At 36.8% G+C, this 21,643-nt stretch overlaps 2 protein-coding genes across 5 annotated transcripts in view; one reads left to right on the top strand and one right to left on the bottom strand.

The window, feature by feature from the left end:
• Positions 1-15,557, top strand: part of LOC121653511 (G-protein-signaling modulator 2-like) — a 28,802-nt gene extending 13,245 nt beyond the window's left edge. For 2 of the 3 annotated variants that reach the window (XM_042007052.1, XM_042007050.1), the window contains 14 exons: positions 5,039-5,260; positions 5,460-5,595; positions 5,975-6,114; positions 8,530-8,653; positions 8,899-9,014; positions 9,421-9,576; positions 10,617-10,725; positions 10,940-11,102; positions 11,287-11,384; positions 12,061-12,246; positions 12,866-13,025; positions 13,644-13,814; positions 13,893-14,008; positions 14,598-15,557. In XM_042007052.1, coding sequence (XP_041862986.1) covers positions 5,040-5,260; positions 5,460-5,595; positions 5,975-6,114; positions 8,530-8,653; positions 8,899-9,014; positions 9,421-9,576; positions 10,617-10,725; positions 10,940-11,102; positions 11,287-11,384; positions 12,061-12,246; positions 12,866-13,025; positions 13,644-13,814; positions 13,893-14,008; positions 14,598-14,765 — 2,064 coding nt within the window. In that variant the 5' untranslated portion in view covers position 5,039 and the 3' untranslated portion in view covers positions 14,766-15,557. The remainder of the gene's footprint in view (positions 1-5,038; positions 5,261-5,459; positions 5,596-5,974; positions 6,115-8,529; positions 8,654-8,898; positions 9,015-9,420; positions 9,577-10,616; positions 10,726-10,939; positions 11,103-11,286; positions 11,385-12,060; positions 12,247-12,865; positions 13,026-13,643; positions 13,815-13,892; positions 14,009-14,597) is intronic. The other variant, XM_042007051.1, reaches the window with a different exon arrangement.
• Position 15,558: 1 nt separating this feature from the next.
• Positions 15,559-21,578, bottom strand: mcoln3b (mucolipin TRP cation channel 3b). 2 transcript variants are annotated; one of them, XM_042007053.1, is made up of 15 exons: positions 21,503-21,573; positions 21,358-21,401; positions 20,696-20,928; positions 20,445-20,612; positions 19,840-19,993; positions 18,915-18,990; positions 18,704-18,800; positions 18,000-18,099; positions 17,799-17,911; positions 17,303-17,452; positions 17,104-17,205; positions 16,742-16,864; positions 16,416-16,622; positions 16,116-16,246; positions 15,559-15,957 (listed from the first exon to the last, which is right to left on the bottom strand). In XM_042007053.1, exons 3-15 carry the CDS (start codon positions 20,915-20,917, stop codon positions 15,918-15,920), a joined length of 1,683 nt encoding a protein of 560 aa, XP_041862987.1. In that variant the 5' UTR covers positions 20,918-20,928; positions 21,358-21,401; positions 21,503-21,573; the 3' UTR covers positions 15,559-15,917. The 2 variants fall into 2 exon arrangements, with proteins under 2 accessions (XP_041862987.1, XP_041862988.1); XM_042007054.1 differs by lacking the exon at positions 20,696-20,928 and having other exon boundaries at positions 21,358-21,578.
• Between the last annotated feature and the right edge of the window lie 65 nt (positions 21,579-21,643).

The following is a 21,643-nucleotide window of genomic DNA, read 5'->3' as shown; positions in this document are numbered from 1 at the left end:
GCAACGGGTGCTGCTCCACTTTTTCTGCTCTGCCTCTGTTGTACTGTTGGCACTGCTACAGGAGCACAAGTGAGCCTGTCAGCTATTTACTTACTTGACTCTGCAGTTCAAAGACAGCAGACAAAGTGCATCCTGTTCTCTAAAAGCAAGACTTTCTTCTCTAAGCAGTAGCTAAAGATTGTCCTAAAAATGGTTGACTTTTACTCTCATTGCTTTTTAGGCTAAAGGTTTCTGACCAGGTTTGAAAAATAACTTTATATAGTGACAAATGAACTTAGTTGGACACACTGACCCACAGTAAATCTGCATCAGAACTACAGCTACAGGAATTCACTTGAGGAACATGTCCTCCCATCCTGAAAAAAACTCCAAAAAGCATAGTAACTCTTCAGATGTATTTGAAATACTCATGTTGAACATTTATGCAAAAGTAACTTGTTTGGAAAGAATAACTGCTGTGTTAACCACTCTGTAGTATTCTTCTCATTTTAACAGTCTGCAAACATCAGGCAACAGAGACCAGTTGCTTGACTTAGAGGGGTGTATTGCCCCATTCTTGCCTAATATTGGATTCTGCTCAACAGTCCCAGGTCTTCCTAGTCTTAATTTCCTTTTAATGATTCCCAGCATTTTCTCTGGATTTTAGGCAGGCCAGTTCAGCACCCATGCTTTTCAACTGCTAAGCATCCTGTTGTAATAGATGCAGTATATGAACTGCTGAGATATGTAAGACCTCCCCTCACTTTCCCTTGTGTGGGTGGTAACATATTTTGCCGTAAAAGCTGTAAAAACCTTTCAGCATTCATACTGCCTTTCCAGGTTGCAAGCTGCCAGCACAACAGGCACTAATGCACCCCTGTACTATCAGAGATGTAGGCTTTTGTTTATAGGTCCAAATCAAATTGTCCTATCCCTCTTTAGTCAGGAAGATGCAGTGTGGTGGTTTTCTGTTTGATTCTAAAGCTTCTTAAAAAATTGCACTAAGTCAGCTGTCCTGATTTCCTTTGGTAGGTGGATCCAGACCCCAAGGATCTGGACTAAAAAGTTTAGTCTCCATTTGTTTTCTGCTGTGCGACTGGAACAGATAAGGCCTCTGCTAGAGGATCACAAAGTGCATCAAGTAGTGTAAAAGGTTAACAGGTCAGTGATGTAACAGCAACAAAGACCTTTGAGTTTTTCAAAAGTAATAATTTAAATCTTAAAAGCAATCCTAAAATGTACTGGCATCCAATGTAAGGAAATATGAACATAGTGGTAGCATGCTTCCTTATTCTGGTTTGGCAGGAGAGATTTGCTAAGTCTATAGTCTGTCCAGGTATTTTTGATTCACATAAAAGTCACATAAAATGTGTTACAGTATTCCAGCTGTGATAAAATAAAAGCATGTAAAATTATTTCATTGTCTTTTAATATTAAAAAAAAAAAAACATAAAATCTTGGGAATATTTCAAAATGACAAAAATACAGTTGTGCAAATTTATGGAATGTTCCTCATACTTCAATTTATCATTGTGCTGAGATTCTGGACTTTTTGGGCATACCACACACGTTTATAGTTGCATTTATACATCTGACGTGATAGCCGGAAATGAGACGTTAACCCCTTAACTCCCGGTAGCAAAGCGTGCAGGTGCAGTCAATCTAAGAATGAAAGGCTAGAGAAATTATAGGCCAGAAATCTGAATAATGAAGCACTAAAGGTGCATAGATGGAAGTTATTGTGCATATTGTGAATATTTCTCTCTCCTCACCATCTAGAAGCTGCGAGATTCTAATCCTGCTTTCTGTCGGTTCACCTGCTGCTGATATTCATCACATATTCTTCCTTCTGTGTTTAGAAGGAAGCAGCTTCACAGCTTTAAATTCATCCTGCTGATCTTTTACATTTAGTTAGTAAATCCTGAACATTTCATCCTTCTTTCTCATAAATATTTGATTTTATAAATATATATGAAGAAATATTTTAACTGTTGCTGTTTAAAGAGAAAACTGCCGCTATTCTATTCTATTCTATTCTATAGTCATTTAGCAGACGCTTTTATCCAAAGCTACTAAACCTGTTTGTGTGTTTAGTGCAGGGGTCTGCAACCTTTCCATTCCAAAGAGCCATTTTTCCCTCAGCCAGCTAAATAAGACACTATTAGAACTGCAAATGTTACAAGACTTTTCAAAAAGGCAGCTCTCTCTCTCTCTCTCTCTCTCTCTCTCTCTCTCTCTCTCTCTCTCTCTCTCTCTCTCTCTCTCTCTATATATATATATATATATATATATATATATATATATATATATATATATATATATATATATATATATATATATATATATATATATATATATATATATATATATATATATATATATATATATATATATATATATATATATATATATATATATATATATATATATATATATATATATATAATGTGTCTGTGTGTGTGTGTGTATATAATTTTATTTATTTTTTATTTTTTGTGGAAGAGCCGCCATAGGATATTTGATATTTTTGAAGAACCACATTTTTATTTCCATTTTTAGGTTTTAAAATAAAGAAAAACATAAACCTTTGTAAAAAGAGGATAGACAGACTTTCTTCTAAGGGATGTAGATACTTGTGGAAAATGATGTAACGTAAAAGAAAAAAAGTCCCAGGTTTCCAACCTAATGACAAGAAAGAAAGATTAAAAAAAATATTGTAGCCACGTATTTAGAGGCATTGTGGAAGGTCTAGAGAGCCACTTGCTGTTCCAGAGTCGCAGGTTGGAGACCCCTAATGTAGTGTTTGTAAACCAAAATTTACTGCATTTTCTTTAAATAGCCATAGGCCTTCTTTTAAAGGGAAAGAGATATTTTGCGTGTAATATTTGTTTTGTTTTGCCTTTTGAGGCAATCGCTGCAATCAAACGATTCCTGTAAATGTCAATGAGACTTCTGCACCTCTCAGCAGGTATTTTGGCCACTCCTCGTAAGCAAATTGCTCCAGTTGTCTCAGGTTTGAAGGGTGCCTTTTCCAGACGCCATGTTTCAGCTCCTTCCAAAGATTCTCAATAGGATTTAGGTCAGGGCTCATAGCAGGCCACTTTAGAATAGTCCAGTGTTTTCCTCTTAGCCATTCTTGGGTGATTTTAGCTGTGTTTTGGGTCATTGTCCTGTTGCAAGGCCCATGACCTGCAACTGAGACCAAGCTTTCTGACACTGGCCAGCACATTTCTCTCTAGAATCCCTTGATTGTCTTGAGATTTCATTGTACCTGCACAGATTCAAGACACCCTGTGCCAGATGCAGCAAAGCAGCCCCAGAACATAACAGAGCCTCCTCCATGTTTCACAGTAGGGACGTGTTCTTTTCTTCATATGCTTCATTTTTCCATCTGTAAACATAAAGCTGATGTGCCTTGGTAAAAAGTTCCATTTTTGTCTCATCTGTCCATAGGACATTTTCCCAGAAGCTTTGTGGCTTGTCAACATGTAGTTTGGCAAATTCAATTCTGGCTTTTTTATGATTTGTTTTTAACAATGGTGTCCTCCTTGGTCGTCTCCCATTAAGTCCACTTTTGCTCAAACAATGACAGATGATGCGATCTGACACTGAAGTTCACCTTTAACCTCTACGTTTTTCTGGGCTCTTTTGTTACCGTTCGTATTATCCGTCTCTTTGATTTGTCATCAATTTTCCTCCTGTGGCCACGTCCAAGGAGGTTGGCTACAGTCCCATGGATCTTACATTTCTGAATAATATGTGCAACTGTACTCACAGGAACATCAAGCTGCTTGGAGATGGTCTTATAGCCTTTAGCTTTAACATGCTTGTCTATAATTTTCTTTCTAATCTCCTGAGACAACTCTTTCCTTTGCTTCCTCTGGTCCATGTTGATTGTGGTACACACCATGTCACCAAACAGCACAGTGACTACCTGTAGCCCTATATATAGACCTACTGACTGATTACAATATTGTAGACACCTGTGATGCTAATTAGTGGACACACCTTGGATTAACATGTCCCTTTGGTCACATTATTTTCAGTCTTTTCTAGGGGTACCATCATTTTTGTCCAGGCCTGTTTCATGAGTTTATTTTTTTAAATAATTCTGTTGAAGCATGGTTGAAAAGCAATATCTGATTTTCATTGGTTAAATGTAATATAATTTTTATTTATTATTAGTTTAGTCAGATTCAAGTTATTTCTGTGACCATTGTGAGTTTTTCTTTCATTAACCGAAGGTTACCAACAATTTTGTCCACGTCTGTAAATCCCACCCAGGCCACTTTCATATGTGGTTCTTGATCGGATACATATCCGATCTGTGTGGAAATTATCTCAGTCTAAACGGTCCGATTTTCACATCATAGAAGTCAGACAGACATCACAATTCTGCTGTTTTACAATATTTACTGTGTTTTCCTTTTTTTAATTGTAAATAAAAAAGTCGTGTTATTCTCTGAGCATGCGTGTCACTTCAGGGGCACATACCGTTCACACTTCAGTGGGATGAAGGTTGCATTGAAATGATAATGTGAACGACCATGCAAAAAAAAAAAAAAAAAAAAAAATCGTATTTCATTAAAAAATTGGATTTGAACATTAAGACCTGCACTGTGAACATAGCCTAAAATTCTGAGACCATCCTCACCAGTCAGTGGAGACAGTGAAGGAAAGCTTAATGCTATGCATGTCAATTTCCACCGACTGTTAAAACTATATATTTAATAATAAATGGACCTGTTTTAGCCTTTAGTACTACTGTTTAGATTTATCTCTTTAGCACATACCATTGCATTGAGCTGTACTTGACTTGTTTGCCTCCCTCCTGCCTGGGAATGATCTCATTGACTGACTGCAGTGCTTACACACAAAGAACTGAAAAACAACACAATTTTCAGTATGTGTTGATTAAATGATGATAGTTTAATAAGAGAAAAAGATGTTGCTAAACAGATGTCAAGTGGGGTAGTTGGGATTGCTGCCATTTTAATACAATGTGATATTAAAAATATTTACCGTTGACTTCAGTCACATAGATCCCGTTTCCTTACAGGATGGAATCTTCCTGTCTGGACCTGGCTCTGGAAGGTGAGCGGCTCTGTAAGACAGGCGACTATCGTGCAGGTGTGTCCTGCTTTGAGTCTGCCTTGCAGGTTGGAACAGAGGACCTCCAAATCCTTAGTGCCATCTACAGTCAGCTAGGAAATGCCTACTTTCACCTTCAGGAGTATAAAAAAGCTCTAGAGTACCATCAGCATGACCTCACACTTACCAGGTGAGCATTTAAAAATGTCAATGAGTCATGTTTAGTTAAACCTTTAATCACACTATTTCCCCTCACTGATTGAATTGTCAAACTACAGTCCTGGAGTGTTACTGTATGTGGCTGTTTTTTTCCACTTTTTTATGTTTTCTTAGTCTGTATATACAATTTGTTTTATTCATTTATTTATTTTTCTCCATTTCAATCCCAGAACAATTGGAGATGAACTTGGGGAAGCTAAAGCCAGTGGTAACCTTGGGAACACGTTGAAGCTTTTAGGACGTTATGACGAAGCAGTGGTTTGTTGCCAAAGACATTTGGATATTACAAAAGCCATATATGATAAGGTGGGTTATATTTTTGACAATTAAAGTTACAAGGTATAAAAGTTATTTAAGTTAATGTGAAAAGTTCATTTGGTTTTTTTTTGTTTTAGTAAACCAAGGATAAATTCCGTGACTGATAAAAAGGCTCATTGACTTTGAAATGAATAAAGGGATTCAAATTTAATTTTACCCATACCACATGAACCACTTAACGTGCTTCATAGCCACATAATATTATAAGCATGCATGACAACTAAATAGAAAATTTGTACCAACCCTTAGAAAAGTTTGCCAGCCTGCATGCAAACACGAAAGTCTGATTTCAATGTATTTTAAGTATTTAATTACAGCCGTGGTCACTCTGGTTCCGGTCTGTTAAAATCTGCTGTGCGTGCTGTAGGTTGGGCAGGCTCGAGCTCTGTATAATTTCGGAAACATTTACCACGCCAAGGGTAAGAACATCTGCTGGAGTGGAGCTGAGCCAGGAGAGTTTCCAGAGGAGGCAAAGATTGCCCTGAGAAAAGCAGCATATTACTACGAGTGAGTTGCTGTTTACCTTATCTACCTATCAACTGTGTTTTGTTTCAGCATGAAATTTATGTGAAATTATACAGAAGCATTTGCAAAACATTTAGGAATGAATTAAAAGTTTTGGTCCTCCATACTCTTTTTTTATAGTGTTTTTATTGAAATCGATATCTTAGTTGGTTAAATTTACATATTGGCAGTGGTCATTTTAGTTCTTCAAAAGGCTGTCTTTTAATTAAACCTGTGGATGAAATTGCTTTTAAAATGTTCTGAAGTTTGACCGACTACCAGCAATCTGTATCCATGGTAGTATGATAAAGCGTTGAAAACATTGAGCATTCATACTTTGACTTTTCATTCATTCATTCATTCATTCATTCATTTGTTTTCTGTACCGCTTAATCTAATTAAGGGTTGCGGGGAAGCTGGAGCTTATCCCAGCAATTAACAGGCGAGAGGCAGGGTACATCCTGGAAAGGTCACCCGTCCATCGCAAGGCCACCTTGTAATTCAGTACTACTAATTAAGTCCTTTACCCTACTTGGAAAATAGGTGAAAGCAGTGACATGCTTTACTTAGCGGCTACTTTATTAGGTACACTTGATTAGTACAAAGTTTAACAGTTTTTCCTTCAGAAGTGCATTTATTCTTCGTGGCATAGGTTCAACAAGGTGTTGGAAACATTCCTCAGAGGTATTTCTCCATACTGACATAGTAACATCATACAGTTGCAGATTTTTGGGCTGCTCATTCATGATGAGAATCTCCCGTTCCACCATATCCCAACAGTGTCTATTGGATTGAGATCTGGTGTCATGAGAGGCCATTGGAGTTCAGTGAACTCATTGTCACGTTTAAGAAACCAGTTTGATATTTTTTGAGTTTTGTGACATGGTGCATTATCCTGCTGGGAGTAGTACACTGTGGTCATAGAGGGATAGACATGGTTAGCAACAATACTCAGGTAGGCTGTGGCATTTTAACTATTAGGGACCGATCCGATCCAACTTCGTTATTGGGCTCCAAGTGTTTTACTCCAAGTTTCCAGTTTAGACTCAGTGTTACAGTACACCCGCACCTACAAGTCTGATGGAGAATGAGCTGCCTTTTCTACTTTAGCATGTCACTAATTTGGATATATTTGCAAGACAGCTACTTGAAATGTGTGTATGGCCAAGGGTTCCAGGTTAAAAAAAAATGTTCAGTTAAGAAGGGAAAAGAAGAGCAGAGCAGTAAACTTTCAGCAGATAACATGAAAGCTGAAGGGGTTAGCCTACAGAGAAGTTGCTCTAATACATCATTCTGGTCAGTCAGTCTCTATCTGACAAGGAAGGTTCTAGAAAAGTCTACCTAAAATGCTATAATGCTGCGTGACAATGAAACTCACTTGCAAGAAGGTGAAGGAATTGGGAATTCTCCAGTTTGGGGTGTTTCACAGCACAGCATTAGCCTTGCTTTCACTAATTCATGTAAACAGTTACAGTCCTGTTTGTAGGATCTTCAAACTGAACTGAAAGTTCTTGCAAACTGACTTCATGAAGACCTTCCGGCCAGATTGAACAGCAGCTTCTATGATCTGAAGTCCTCTTCAGCAGAAACGAGTCTTCTGTGTTGATACTGCAGACCACAGTCAGAGTGCCACGCTGTCAGACTACCTAATGTTCCCAGATTATTTATACACTCTGCTTCCCTTTCAGCACATTATTTTGGACCTTAAATTTAATGAAGTTGTTACTGCTAAATTATTACTGCCTTTGTTTTCATTAAGATTAAGAAACAGCTACAGACATTGTATTAGATTTACTTTGGCTGTTATCAGATATCAGACATATTCAGCTACTGTTTCCTTTCCATCATCTCCAGTCAGTCTGCCCATTCCACTCTGATCGCAATCATCAACAAAGCATGTTCATCCATACAACTGCTGCTCACTCTTTTCTCTTTTTTGACCAATCTCTGTAAACCCTAGAAATGGTTTTGCATGAATATCCCAGTAGATCAGCATTTACTGGAAAAACTCAGGTCAGCCCATCTGATACCAACAACCATGCCATGTTCAAGATCACCATTTTTTCCTCTATTTTGATGCTCCATTTGAAGTTTAGCAAGTTGTCTTGACCATGTGTACATGCTGCCATATCATTGGCTGATCAGAAATTTGTGTTAACAAGCAATCGAACAGGTGTAACTAAGAAAGTAGCCGGTTAGAGTATATAAATGTATATACACATTTGGCTGAGAGAAATATTCTTGTGTTGTCAAGTTGAGTTATTGCACGGAGGGAGTCATTACAAAGCCCTGGTAACTTATTACAGCAATTTTATGTTCATGCTTGTGTGTAAATATGGTATTAAATTTGTATATGTACACTATCTCCACCCTTAATTAATTTTTTTTTATTATTATTATTCTTGTTAATAAACAAAGAGCAAACCTGTCCGTGGCGAAGGAGTTAGGCGACCGTGCAGCCCAGGGCCGTACCTGTGGAAACCTTGGTAATACTTATTATCTCTTGGGTGACTTTCAGTCTTCAGTAGCTGCTCATGAAAAGGTAAGAAGCAAATTTCTTATAACAGCAAAGATGACTTAATCTTGTGGGGTTTTTTTTTCCCCAAGTGCTTTTGTAGCATTAGTTTAATACTGGTTTAAAGTGGTAATAAGTGTATAATTGCTAATGAATATTCTTACTGGCCATGAAGAATGTTTTCTCTTGTTTTCTTTCGCTTAGAATATTTTATGTTTATTCTGGCTTCAATGGGAGTCATTTGTAACTTTACTATTTGTTCTGCTGGGCAGCGGCTTCTAATTGCTAAAGAGTTTGGTGATAAGTCTGCTGAACGAAGGGCTCACTGCAACCTTGGCAATGCACACATATTCCTCCGCCAGTTTGAAGTGGCTGCTGGTCACTACAAGTGAGTGAATCTGAAGCTCTGTGCTAGTCTATCTAGTAAATGGCTGGTTATCCTTTTTTAATATAATTTTTTTGTACTACAAAAGTAGGCTAAAATAAAATAATGACTAGAAAAAGAGGAAAATAAGATTAAACTTAAATTTACACTGGAAAGTATGTTCATTACACAAATAGATGAGAATATTTTTATGTATGTCCTTTAGGACTTGTAGATCGTGCGTGTGATCTTTAACTAATGTTTGTAGAGGCGCAGTGTTTTTCTCAACTGTCTTCAAAATCCTCTATACCACTATTTTCATATAACATAAGAAACAAAGATAGAAAATGAAGAGCAGATAACTATCACTCTCCAACACCCACCCTAGACATTCTTTGACCTTCTTCCTTCCCTTCTTGTTTGTCCTAAGGAGGACTTTGCAGCTGGCCAGGCTTTTGAAGGACAGAGCAGTGGAGGCTCAGGCCTGTTACAGTCTGGGTAACACCTACACACTTCTGCAAGACTATGAGAGAGCCATTGATTATCACCTCAAACATCTGGTCATTGCTCAGGACCTCAAGGACCGGTACCATGAAGGCTATTTATTACCAGTTTCTTTGCTAAACTGTCTTTGAAGTGAAACATGCATGTGCACTTTGAATGTGGGTGGCCCTTGTGTAAGTGTTTGTTAAAAATTAAGAAGGGACACTATTGTTTGGTCATCAGACATCTTAAAGACATTACAGAACTTTAGCAATTTTCTCACTGATGCGCCCCCTATTGTCGGCTAATTCGGCATCCTTCTTGCATCCTACCTGTACCGTGAGCTCCCTCCAGCAAGTAGAAGAAAGTCCTATCTTTCCTTGTCTTGTCTCTTGTTCTGTCTTGTTCTTTCTTTCTCTTTCCTCTGAAAATGTCCTCTTGCATGTCTTTGCTGAATTTTGATATAGCCGTTTTGAATAGTGCGTGTTCAAAACGGCTGGTGTGCTTATATCCTGTGGCATCAAATGAGTCCAGAATGAGGTGTTTTAAGGTCAGAAAGCTACATAATGTGTTTTTGAAAGAAGGCAAAATATTTATAGTGCATACTTTCTAATTAAATCCAGTTAGAAAGTGTCTAAACTTTTGACTAGTAGTGTATATTCATTCATAAGCTAAGCTTTAACAGGTCAGCTTCACAGGTGAAGTACCTGAAAGCTTCTTTTGTGCCATAATTCTATAATATGGCCAATCTTTTAGTGTAGTGTGCAAGACCGTTTTTTCTCTGTAACTTCCTGGAGAAATGCTTAAAAAAGATATAAGTTATGTGATCTCTAAATCAGAATTGTTTCTATTTCTAAACAAGTGAAAAAAATTGACAGCATTGTATACAGAAAAAACAGATCATATTTGGATGCGTTGTAAAATACAGTATGTAGAAATGAATACTTAATTTATATGTATTTACTTGCTAAACCATTCTTTGTTGCAGTTGTTTTCCATGTATTTAAAATTTTATAGTTAAATACTAACTGTTTAAGATCAGGTTGTTAGGATTTTACTCTTGAGTTTGAGGAATGCCTTTCCCATTTTTACACAACTACTGTTAAAGTAGCTTAGTTTGTTTCACCTTGTCTCTTGCTGCAGAGTTGGTGAAGGGAGAGCCTACTGGAGTTTGGGAAATGCTCACACTGCCCTGGGGAATCATGAGAAAGCCATGTACTTTGCTGAGAAACATCTGGAAATTGCCAAAGAGGTGACTGTTTATAATTCACCTCCTTTCTCCAAGTCCATTCAGTTGTTTTCATCAAGCCACACTCCCATCTAGTGGTTGTTTTGTAAACTGCAGAGAATAACTTTGTTTCTTATGTGTAGCCTATTTACTGAGTCCAAGTTTAAATTAGCACCATAGCCCTGTATTTTAAATTCACATGCTCATATTAAACTTTTAAATTTTATCAATGATGCAGACTGGTGATAAAAGTGGCGAGGCGACAGCTAGGATGAACTTGTCAGACCTACGACTTTTTGTAGGCCTCAAGTCGAACTCCAACATGCATCACGTCTTAAGCAACACCAATACCAACAGCTCTGCAATCACAGGAACCCACCAGGGTCATGTCAACCTACCAGGTAAATAAATGCTTCTTGGAGCAATATGCCTAATCCAGTTTTTACATCTGAATGAGTGCAACTGTATTTTCGAAACATTGATATACCAGAGAACACAGTTAATTGACATTCATGTGATGTAGAAATGGCAGGTGTGTCCGAATTACGCAGAGATGCAAATCTAAATTTTCTATGCTTGTTTCAGGGGTTAAGTCTTCAGTAAGGCAGATAGGCAGGGCAGAAAACCTGGAAGTTGGTCCAAAGCCTGATAAAAATCAAAGTGGAGATTCATCTGCATATCCAGTATGTATGACTTTACTTACAAAACGAAGTTGCAAACTCTTCTTTTTGTTGGTTCTTTTATTCATAAGATCATTTGCAACCCAGTAAAAATTCTTAGGGTAATTGGGATTTTTTAAATTAAACATTTGTAGTCTTCCAAAAAGTAGTGCCAAGTTAACAATTTGCCGACAGTCTGAGCAGGATTTGCTTGTGTCATCCTGAACATTACCATCTCTGTCCTGTTGTGGATTTGAAGTTGTCTAAAAGTTTTTAAACTTTTCACCATACCCGTTGAACATACTATGTGTACAGAGGATACTATTTACTTTCTAAGAAACTCATTATTTTTTACATAGTGGCCAAATAAAGTGAGAGACTATGGGAAGCTGCTGAATGCAAGTTCATCTCCATCCAACACATGATTCAAAATTTATATAATTTACATGTAGATTCATTCAGATTTTTTTTCTTTTTAACATTTTAAATGGACCTAAAATATATTTTTAACATGTTTTTCACACAATTTTTAAAAACAAATAGTCCTTAAAATGTTGTATTAAGAGTCACACACACACTCAACCTATGGGGGGGTGAAAGAATGGATGAATTGTCAATGATTTATGTTTTAATACCTAAAACATGATTCGGGAATAGTAATGCGTAAAGTTGACTGTCTGTATGGACTTTGTATTGACAGGAGTTTGAGGAGGATGTGTTTCCTGGGTCATCAAAAAACAGCACAATGAAGGCGTCGACTAAACTTTTCCTTTTCCACCGGCTTAAAAGTAAGAAGCAGAAGAACAACAAATCATCTTCCAAAGATGAAGAAGAAAACCACACTGAGCACAAAGTTTCTGAGCAAGATGAACCAGTGCCTTCTAAGGTATTTCTAAATTACAGCGCGGATTACAGTACATAACCTGCTTAGAACATCCCAAACGTGCCTTTTTGGCAGCTAGGTTTTATTTCAAAAGTTAAATGTGAACCATTTATCCTGTGGCAAAGCCTCATTCCCAAAGTTGTTCCCATGTGGTATTAAGACAAATGCAGAGGAAGTATTGTCACAAGAAAGGTTATCATTTCAAACTTATATTTCACTTTTCTAAATGGTCTCAGTGCCAGTTTTACAGACTGTTAAAGACAAGGTTAGTTTGTACAAAATGAGTTTTTGTATAGTGGAGTCAAAACCTTGTGCATTCAGTGCCCACATAAAGCAATTTTCTAGTGAGAAAAGGAATTAAAGATGTAGAAACAATAAAATGGGGAAAATACACATAGAGACACACAGAACAGCTGAGCCTTAAAAGCTGCCATACACAAGTACAGGAAAATAACATTTTAATTGTCAGCTATTCATTTGATTTTATTTAATCACAGAATAATTAAATTATTGTACTTTATTTTCATTTATCCTGTTTTTTTTTTACTTGTTTAAATCTTGTCAGCTGATCAGTATTACCTGATGATAATTCCTCAACTTTATTTTGTTTTTAACATCACAGTCGATACCACAAGACACTGTTGGAGAGGACGGCTTTTTCGACCTCCTTTCTCGTTTCCAGGGCAACAGAATGGATGACCAAAGGTGTACACTGGATAGCCAGAGCCACCTCCCTGCCCATTCCTCTCCCTCCTCTACCTTACCTTTAGCTGAAGAGAAATGTGAGTCAGTCCTGTGTTTTCATCTGTGTTCACACCATACTATATGTAACAGTATTGTTTTCTTACTTGTTTTTCAGGGTTATATAAATGTCAAAGAAATCTGACTATTTGGCTGTTTTTTTTCATGTAACTACATCTTATTTCTTCATTAACCACAACACTAAAATATTTTTCAATAGTTCCCTCTGGAAAGAAGGCATTGCAGCCCCAATCCCAACATGGTGTGAATGCATCAAGTCCCTAAGTTTGTGCTGTGACTGTTTGTGTTGATTCACTGTGCTGTTTGTGTATGGGTTGACTTAAAGCAATAATCCACCCAATATCTTCCACTCCTTCTAGTGAGCAGTGGGATTTATGGACCCTCGTGATACTCTAGATTAGTTGTTGCAGTACTCAGCTGTAATAACTGAATAACCTCTTATCACAGTCATACTCCACGAGAACAGAATTCTAATCCAGCCTGATCATGTTGGGTGGGATATTGCTTAATAAAATGTAGAATTACATATAACTGAATATATATTATGTATTTCTCTTTTCTATGTTTTCCTTCAACAGTTATGTGTAGGTAATTAATAACAGCTGTTAAAGACTTATACACAATCATTTTGTCTCCAGCTATTTCAGATCGCGATCCTGGTCATTTCCTGGAGCTGCTGGCCAGCTCCCAGGCCCGTCGCCTGAACGACCAACGTGTCAGCCTCAGCCAGTTTCCTGGCTTACGTCTCAGCACCTCCAACCCGCCTCATATACCCAACACCTCCAGAACAGACCAAGCCCTGTCACAAGGTGATGAAATATAAAGCACATCCAATTTGTGTTATGTTTAACAGCCCTAGGTTTACAAATACTTGTCTATCTTCCCAGTCCTAATCTCCAGTGCAGACACACCCCACACACCCTCCGTATACAGCCACCTCGAGGCCAGCACTGACCAGCCTGAGGGGGATGAGGTCTTCTTTGACCTGCTAGTCAAGTGCCAGGTGAGAAGGCCCAATGCATTGTGTGGAGCTCAAGTTATTAAAGTTAATAAAGACATCTGTGTCCAGGGAGCAGTTTGTTTATGAAATATTACTTAATGTCATAGACACTATTATTTATGTATGTTATTCTGGCATCAGTTCATTTGCAGTTTTTGAAAGTCATCAATCTCTGTAAAATTAAGTTATTTAAACTAACTCTTAAGGCTCAGATCAAATGACAACTGATGTAAAGACTCAATCCCAAGTGTCTTGGAAAAGGTTAAAAAAAAAATAGAAAAAATTCTTGGGAAAAAAATTAACCGACTTATTTGGACAACAACAAACTGTTTCATTTGAGCTTTGTAGGTTTCTTTTCACAGTTGACTGAGAAATATGTCAAAACAAGAATAACCTGTTCAAATATTTTGAAATATGAAGAAGGTCATCAGATAGTTGCATATTTTCTTTTTTATTTATTTTATGCTCAGATGTTACAATACATTCTTAAAACTAAATTAGTATGATTTTTTTTATTTTTTAATATTGTTTTGTGTGGTTTGATTTATGCACTGATCTTGTTTTTTCTTTCTTTCTTTTCTTTTTTTTTTAGGGCTCCAGACTGAATGACCAGAGGTGTGCTGCTCCATCATCTACAGCCAAGGGGCCTACTGTTCCAAACAATGATTTTTTCAGTCTCATCTTGCGTTCCCAAAGCAACAGGATGGAGGAACAGAGGGTTCCACCTCCCACTGGCATCACTCAGTCCAAACCTGACTGACTTAATGGAGAGATTTCTTGTATCCCAGGATATCAAATGAAGTAGCTAAGCATTTTTCCTTTCATTTCTAATTAGATTTTGTTTTTATAAGTTTGAGTCCTGCAAGTGGAATACATGGAAACCCTCTTTGAATAAGAATCTTAGATGTTAAAAATTAGACATTGTGATAAGATAGAAGAAAGAAGATTTTTTACTTTGTTTTTGATAAAGGCCTTATATGTGCGACATATGCTTCCATCAGAAACCTCTGTCGCAGTGACGTCTGGCTACCCTGGAGGCTTGCATCAAGTCAGTATGAACTGTGGTTCGTGGTGGTTCATATTGGACTCAGTTCTGTATTCCTGTATCATAAGCAAAACAAGTAAATTACTGCTTTTTAATGATGGAGAAGGGATATAATTTGAGCCAAAGGTTCTGCAATAAAGCAAACTGGAATACTGCAAGCAATATAGTGTACAATTACATTTCCTTCAGTCTTATGAAAACATGGCATTTTCATTTGAACTGATCACAGATGTGTCCAGAAGTACCTTTCCAGATGGTCTGAAATGGAAAATCTCTTCTGTGAAAATAAAAGGCCATATCTAACGCTACTGAATACTGGAGCCATTAACATTGACTGCTTCTGGATATTCTTTCTGAAGATTTAAGGACTCAGTTTTACACTGTTAAACATCGAATGGCTTGTTTTATTACTATGATTTTACAGAGGATTAACTAGTATGTGGGGGAAAAAATACTTTTATACTTATGCCTTCTCCTGACAATGGAGAAATAAAATCTCAGTTTACATTTCAGCTTATTTATTGAATCATCATTCATTCTTGTGTGACACAATGCTGATATATACAATATACGGTATATACAGATTTAAATGATCATCTTTTCATCTATACAAAGGTGTATTTACAAGGTTCATTGCATCATATTTTCTCAATTTCCCATTCACCATCTGGACATAAAGGTCAGGTCTCTTCAGCAGTGATAGATACCATTTTACCTGGTCCAATGACAAATCCAATTTTAAAAGGGGAACAAAAAGTTTAAAGACTTTCCAACCAACTTCCATCTAATATAATAGTGTAAAGTGCACAGTGTTTAGTAGGTTATTGTTTATACAGTACAGCCACTGATATTCTTGATGGAGAACTGTTACGCTTCTGAAGTCAGCCTCTCTTGCTGCTCCCTGCATCTGGAATGAGAAAAATGGCTCAGCTTAGTTCCCATTCAAGATTTGACTTAAAATGACTACATTTTAATTGATTTGACATTTCCATCTTAATTGTTTTAATCTAAGCAAGGGGTATCCAAAGGTTCTTTGGACCAAAGTGAGTAGAAAAATTATGTTACCTGTTGATGCAGCAGTTTAAGATACAGTTGTTGCTCTTGTCAAGTCTAAACACTCCAGAATTTGGCAGATCTTTACACACTGCCAGGAATTTCTGCAGCTCTGACATCAGGACTCCACTCTGCTGCTGTTGCTAAGTATTGTAAATCAGAAAGTGACATTACCTTAAACTGACTGTGACAACCTTTAATCCTTTATCTAAAACTTATGTGTTTTAACCTGAGCAGCCAACATTTAAGACTGGATATGAAATTGGCAAATACAAGATAATGAGTAAAAAGTCAACAGGTAGTTATCATTACCTTGATTGTGTCATATGTGTCAGTGATGATGGTGATGAAAAGGCTGAGGATCATGTATATGAACAGAGACACAAAGGTATAAAGGTAAACCCTGCTGAAGATCCACACCAAGCTGCTTTTCTGCTTCATGTTCTTAAATGTCGGAAACATGTCGTCTCCATTGATGAGTGAGAACAGACACTCTGACACTGTGTTCAAGGTCCGGAACTGAAACAATGTCAGATAATACAGTATGTTAATTTTATAAACAGAATTCTAATAAATCTGGAAAAAAAAAGTTTCATTCTTGCTCCTCTAGACTTTTCCTCTCCTGTGTATTATGTTACCTTCTCATGATACGGGCCAAGAACGATCCAACCACATAAACAGTAACTCAGGTAGATGATACCCGCACAACAGATGAAACGAATTACATTTGGAAAAGCTGCCCTGAGTGTCAGAATGAGAATCTGGAAGTAGTCAAAGAAAGAGTTCAAGTGTAAACATTACTCTGGACAACAATACAATATATATTCTTTTTCTAAACTAGGCTGAAGTGCACTAGTTGACATTTACCCATAAAATCCACAATATTTTCCCTGTTCGATGCAAATGAGTATTGCTGCAAAGCAATGATCTGCTGCACAGCATGCAACACTGAAAACCTATTGAACATTTCCTGTGTTTCATGTATCAGCTGCAGTCTTACATTATACTTCCTAAAGTAGCCCATATAGCGGATAACACCAATCCAGACAAACATGGTTCCTGTGCCAAGAAAGATGCTGCACACATTATAGCTTGTGAGGATCTGCAAAAACAAGGTTTCAGAAATGTTGCAGATGAGCTCAACCAATAAGGGAAAATTGTAGTTTTATAAATGATCTGACTGAAAGATAAATCTTTACCTTTGTCTGGATTTCTATCTTCAGAATGGAGCCTATAATGGTCAGGGTGTCACTGACAATGATCAAGATATACCAACCGTTCACAAACTCCAATTTATCTGACCACGGTGTGTCTTTACCGCAGTGTTTACTGCAGTGTTTGGTGTACTCCTGTTCAGGATAAAGCAAAATGCAGGTTTTAACTTCTGCAAGTAACGTTTTAATCATTTTACTGTATACAATGCATTTACAATACAGTGTGCAAAATCCTGCCAGCAAATTAGACAAGTATGTGCAAGATACACCCATCCATCATATGCTTTTCGCTACTTTTTACCCATTAATACATTTGTTTTTATTAATTAACAGATCAAGTAAATTTCCACCCTTCATTGTTGATTTTTGGGTAAGTTGACAATTAACTTTGCTTCACTTAGATACACAATAACCTGATATGCATCATGCAGTTAAAGCTCTCAGCAAGTACTCCTCTAGGTGGGGTTAGCAAAAAACTCACCAACATCAGCAGAATCCCTTTGATCACCGAGCGCACACAGAGGGTGAAGGAGGTGATGCAGGTTATAACAATGAGGCAGTCAAACAACACAGTCAGGTATATCTGTTTAGCAGCTGAGGGAATAAAGCAGTTCAAATTACATTTAGTCTCATGGGTTTAAAGAAATGCAAGTGATCCTCTGTATTCTCACAGTCAACTTACAGGCTCCAGTTACTTTCCAGTCTCTACATTCATTGATCTCTACATCACTTTCCAGCTCAACCTTTATCCTGCCACTGTGAGCTTGGTTGTTGAAGGTAATCTGTAAAACAGACATACCAATTTAAAGAAGAAATGCAGACAATACTCAAAGTTCCCACAACCTTAAATTTAAACATTATGAATAATCAACTATCAAGCCTTAAAACTAATGTTTTAAGGCTTTAAGACTGTGCAATAAAAAAGAATTGGTACAGAATTCACATTGGCTTTTGGGTAATGCTACAAAGTGAATGATGCTTTTGAGTCTTCTTTTTTTGGCAGTTAAGAAGAACAGAAGTGCAGTCAATTTTTTTTTTTAATTAAATCTACAAGCACTGCTATAAAAGTATGTTTAATTGTGAGTAAAATTAATTTGTGCTCAAATTTAAAGGCAAAAAGTATATGTGGATCTATATCTTTTGTTTACTGAGCTAAATCTATTAAACGGTACTAAATCAAAAAGACGCAAGTCATCATCTCTTGTGACTACTTGCAATAAAGCATTTTAATTCCAATGTATGTAGTTTAGCTTGATTGTATAATCTCAAAAGTTGCTCCATGCAGATGCAGAGTTGCAAGAACCCCCTGTTACATCAGAGGAAGGGATGAAGTGATTAGGTGTGTCATATTGCTGTTCTTGTGTGATCCATGAACACAAGACATACAATAACATTGAAGTCGTAGCAGTCTGGCAGCTCTCGGTGTCTCACAGTCTGTAAATTTATGGCCTTGATAACAAATGTGATCTTGATGCAAATTAGCCTGAAAGAAAGAGGAACAATATGAACTAATGGGGCTTTTCAAACACACTACAACAGAAGGGGAGCAAAAGAGTGTTGCTTTAAGTTAGAGAAAATGGCAAGGATGTTTACAAACCTTTTGAAATGCACCTCAAAGTTTTGAAGCAGATCACGTGATGTTAGAGAATACATGGGGTAAACTTCTATGCAATCTGTTATAAACAGGCCACAAAATAGAAAGAAACTGGTGATAAAACACAAGTAAACGGGGAGAAATTCTTTCAGTGCAGAGAGTGATTCAGGGGTTTTGTTATTGTCACTATTATAAAGCAATATGAATGCCATCGTAACTATAAGAAACGTTAGTCTTAGACTGAACATAGGATTTCTCAATAACGTTGTCTTCTGCATTAAAAATAGTTCATCCCAGAATTATCTAGTCATTCCTTTAAAATTGAGAGTTCTTTAGAGTATTGATAAAGACTCTTTTTGAAGATGTTTTGGGTGATTTTTGAGTTTGTGAGAAATAGGTTTATTGGTCTTTCATTGAGGGGATCCTTGTGAGGGGCAGTCCTTATATATTCTGGGTTGTCTGAATACCGTTTGATGTCTTACAGTGATGACAGACAGTTGTTCCTCTTTACTTATCTGAGTAGTACTGCCAGAAGGTGTCAAGAAAGGCAAAACATACTTTCGGTTAATTTTTGACAAGGATAATCTTGTCAGTGTTGTTAGCAATTACCTTTTAAAGCTGACTCCCAGCCAAGTGCTAAATGCTTTTTAATTAGTTTGTCTCTTGCAGTAACAGAAACTAGATAGGCTTTGTAGGTAGGGAAGCCAAGACTTTAAGCTACCCATCATTGCATAATGGTTTTATTTTATCAGCACTCCAGCCATTAATAAAACTATCTTTAAACAGTGTCATTTAATCCTAAATAATTGAAAGAAAGAAAGAATTAAAAATAATATTTGAATGATAAGGTGTCCTCTCCTTTGGTTAGTAGTGCCAAGTCAAAACTGATGATTATCATGAATGATTTACTAGCAATTGTAAAACTTACCTGCATCCACATGAGCATCTATCTCAAAGGTTTCATTTCCAGGGTAGATGGCACCATTCCTGTAAAACTCTTGACAAATGGACAGCGCTGTGTAGCCACTACCGTTTTTCTCATATGCATGATTGCCCACTGTGTTGTTGTGCAGAAGGCCGTACTAAAAATGAAAAATTGAAAACAGTTAATACACTTCAAAAAAAAAAAAACAGCATGGTGGAAAAAGTACTGATACCAAAGGCTTATATTGTATCTATTAGTTTTTCCTGATTTCTATACTAAAATAACTTGCAGATCAGGACATGCATTACTTGTTCTTTGTCGGTTTACATGGCTTAAAGAATAACGGAAATGTTATATGGTAGCTTTATGCAATCATAAATAACATATAACTTATGGAAATGAACAAAGTCCAATCTCCTGATGCGATAAAGCCAGTCAGACTTGCTGCACATGTAAGGCAGCAAAACAATAAAATTTCAACAAGAATTTGCTGTAACACAAAAGCAAAAGAAAGAGATCTATAATATGACAATCAAAATAAATCAACATGCATTGTCAATCAAAGTCAGCTCACTTTAAGTTTTTTACTAAAAGTAAAATCCGCTTACCTGTGTTATGATGTAGTCAATGTGATCATAAACATCTGCTTGTCTATAAACAGCATATGTATCCATCCCTCCATCAACATAATCTTTCAAGAAGAGGTGATTGAATGCCATCAGACTTTCCTCCTTAAATGTAACAACCATCTGGTTGCTCAGCCCAAAGGACACCAACTGTGACAGAATCAAAACACTTTTATGGGGTTGATTCAAACAGAAGAACTGATATTATGGTCGTATCTGAGGTTACTACATACCTGTATGGTAATAATTGCAATTTTGACAATCTGCAGTATAAGTTTCCATGGTTTTCGTCCACGTGCATGGTATTTCTCACAGGGGTTCATAAAGTAGTATTTTATTTTCCTTCTGAGGTGCTCAACTTCATCTAATTCTGAGAGACACTGAGGCTGGTGCTCTTGCCAAGTAGGAGGGTGGTTTATGTTACACACAGCATACAAGTCACTGGGTTCCTCCATGTCCAAAATGACTGCAAAATTAGGGATTTGTTGGGAGAAAACTTACTAAAATTAATAAATATGTCACAGAAAAACCTATTATTACCCCCAATACTTCTCTTTAAAAAATAACAAACAAATAAAAATAAAACTCCTATTGTTACGTAGTTTTGCATTGAACTTAATTGATCTTGTAAAGCACTCCTACATGACAACTGGAGACAAAGTCACTAAACAGGAAATACAATAGAATTAAGGAAGAAAAAAGATTAAAAACGAGGCCTCAAGATCACCTCAAAGTGTACTTGTTGAATACACAGCCATTTGCCTTCAGAAACCTGACCCTCCTCTACCACTAAGGTGACAATCAATTATTGATTATTTGTTGTAAACATATTAAACTTTAAACCGAAAGAATAAAAATCACTATAATGCAGAATAACAGCGGATAGTTTACTTACCAATGTCCCGCAGCAGGTTTATGAACGTTTACCTCAACCACTGGCTGTTTACAACACAAAACCCGACTTAAAATATAATCGTCTCAAAAGAAGAAAAAAAAATGTACTATCTATAAATACTATAAATGCTTTTTTTTTTTTTTACCATGAATGTCATAGCTGGACTGATTAAAGTTGACTGAACATCTGAAATACCTGTTTCACCATTGAACTTCGTAAGGTTTTTTCCGTATAACGTCACTGAAAGAGTGTGAGCTGGTTGGCTTTTTAATCTGTCAATCAACTA

This window comes from Melanotaenia boesemani, chromosome 14, assembly GCF_017639745.1.
Source record: "Melanotaenia boesemani isolate fMelBoe1 chromosome 14, fMelBoe1.pri, whole genome shotgun sequence".
Lineage (NCBI taxonomy): Eukaryota > Metazoa > Chordata > Actinopteri > Atheriniformes > Melanotaeniidae > Melanotaenia > Melanotaenia boesemani.
The sequence above is the reverse complement of the archived record's forward strand: the minus strand, read 5'-3'. Positions and strand labels throughout refer to the sequence as shown.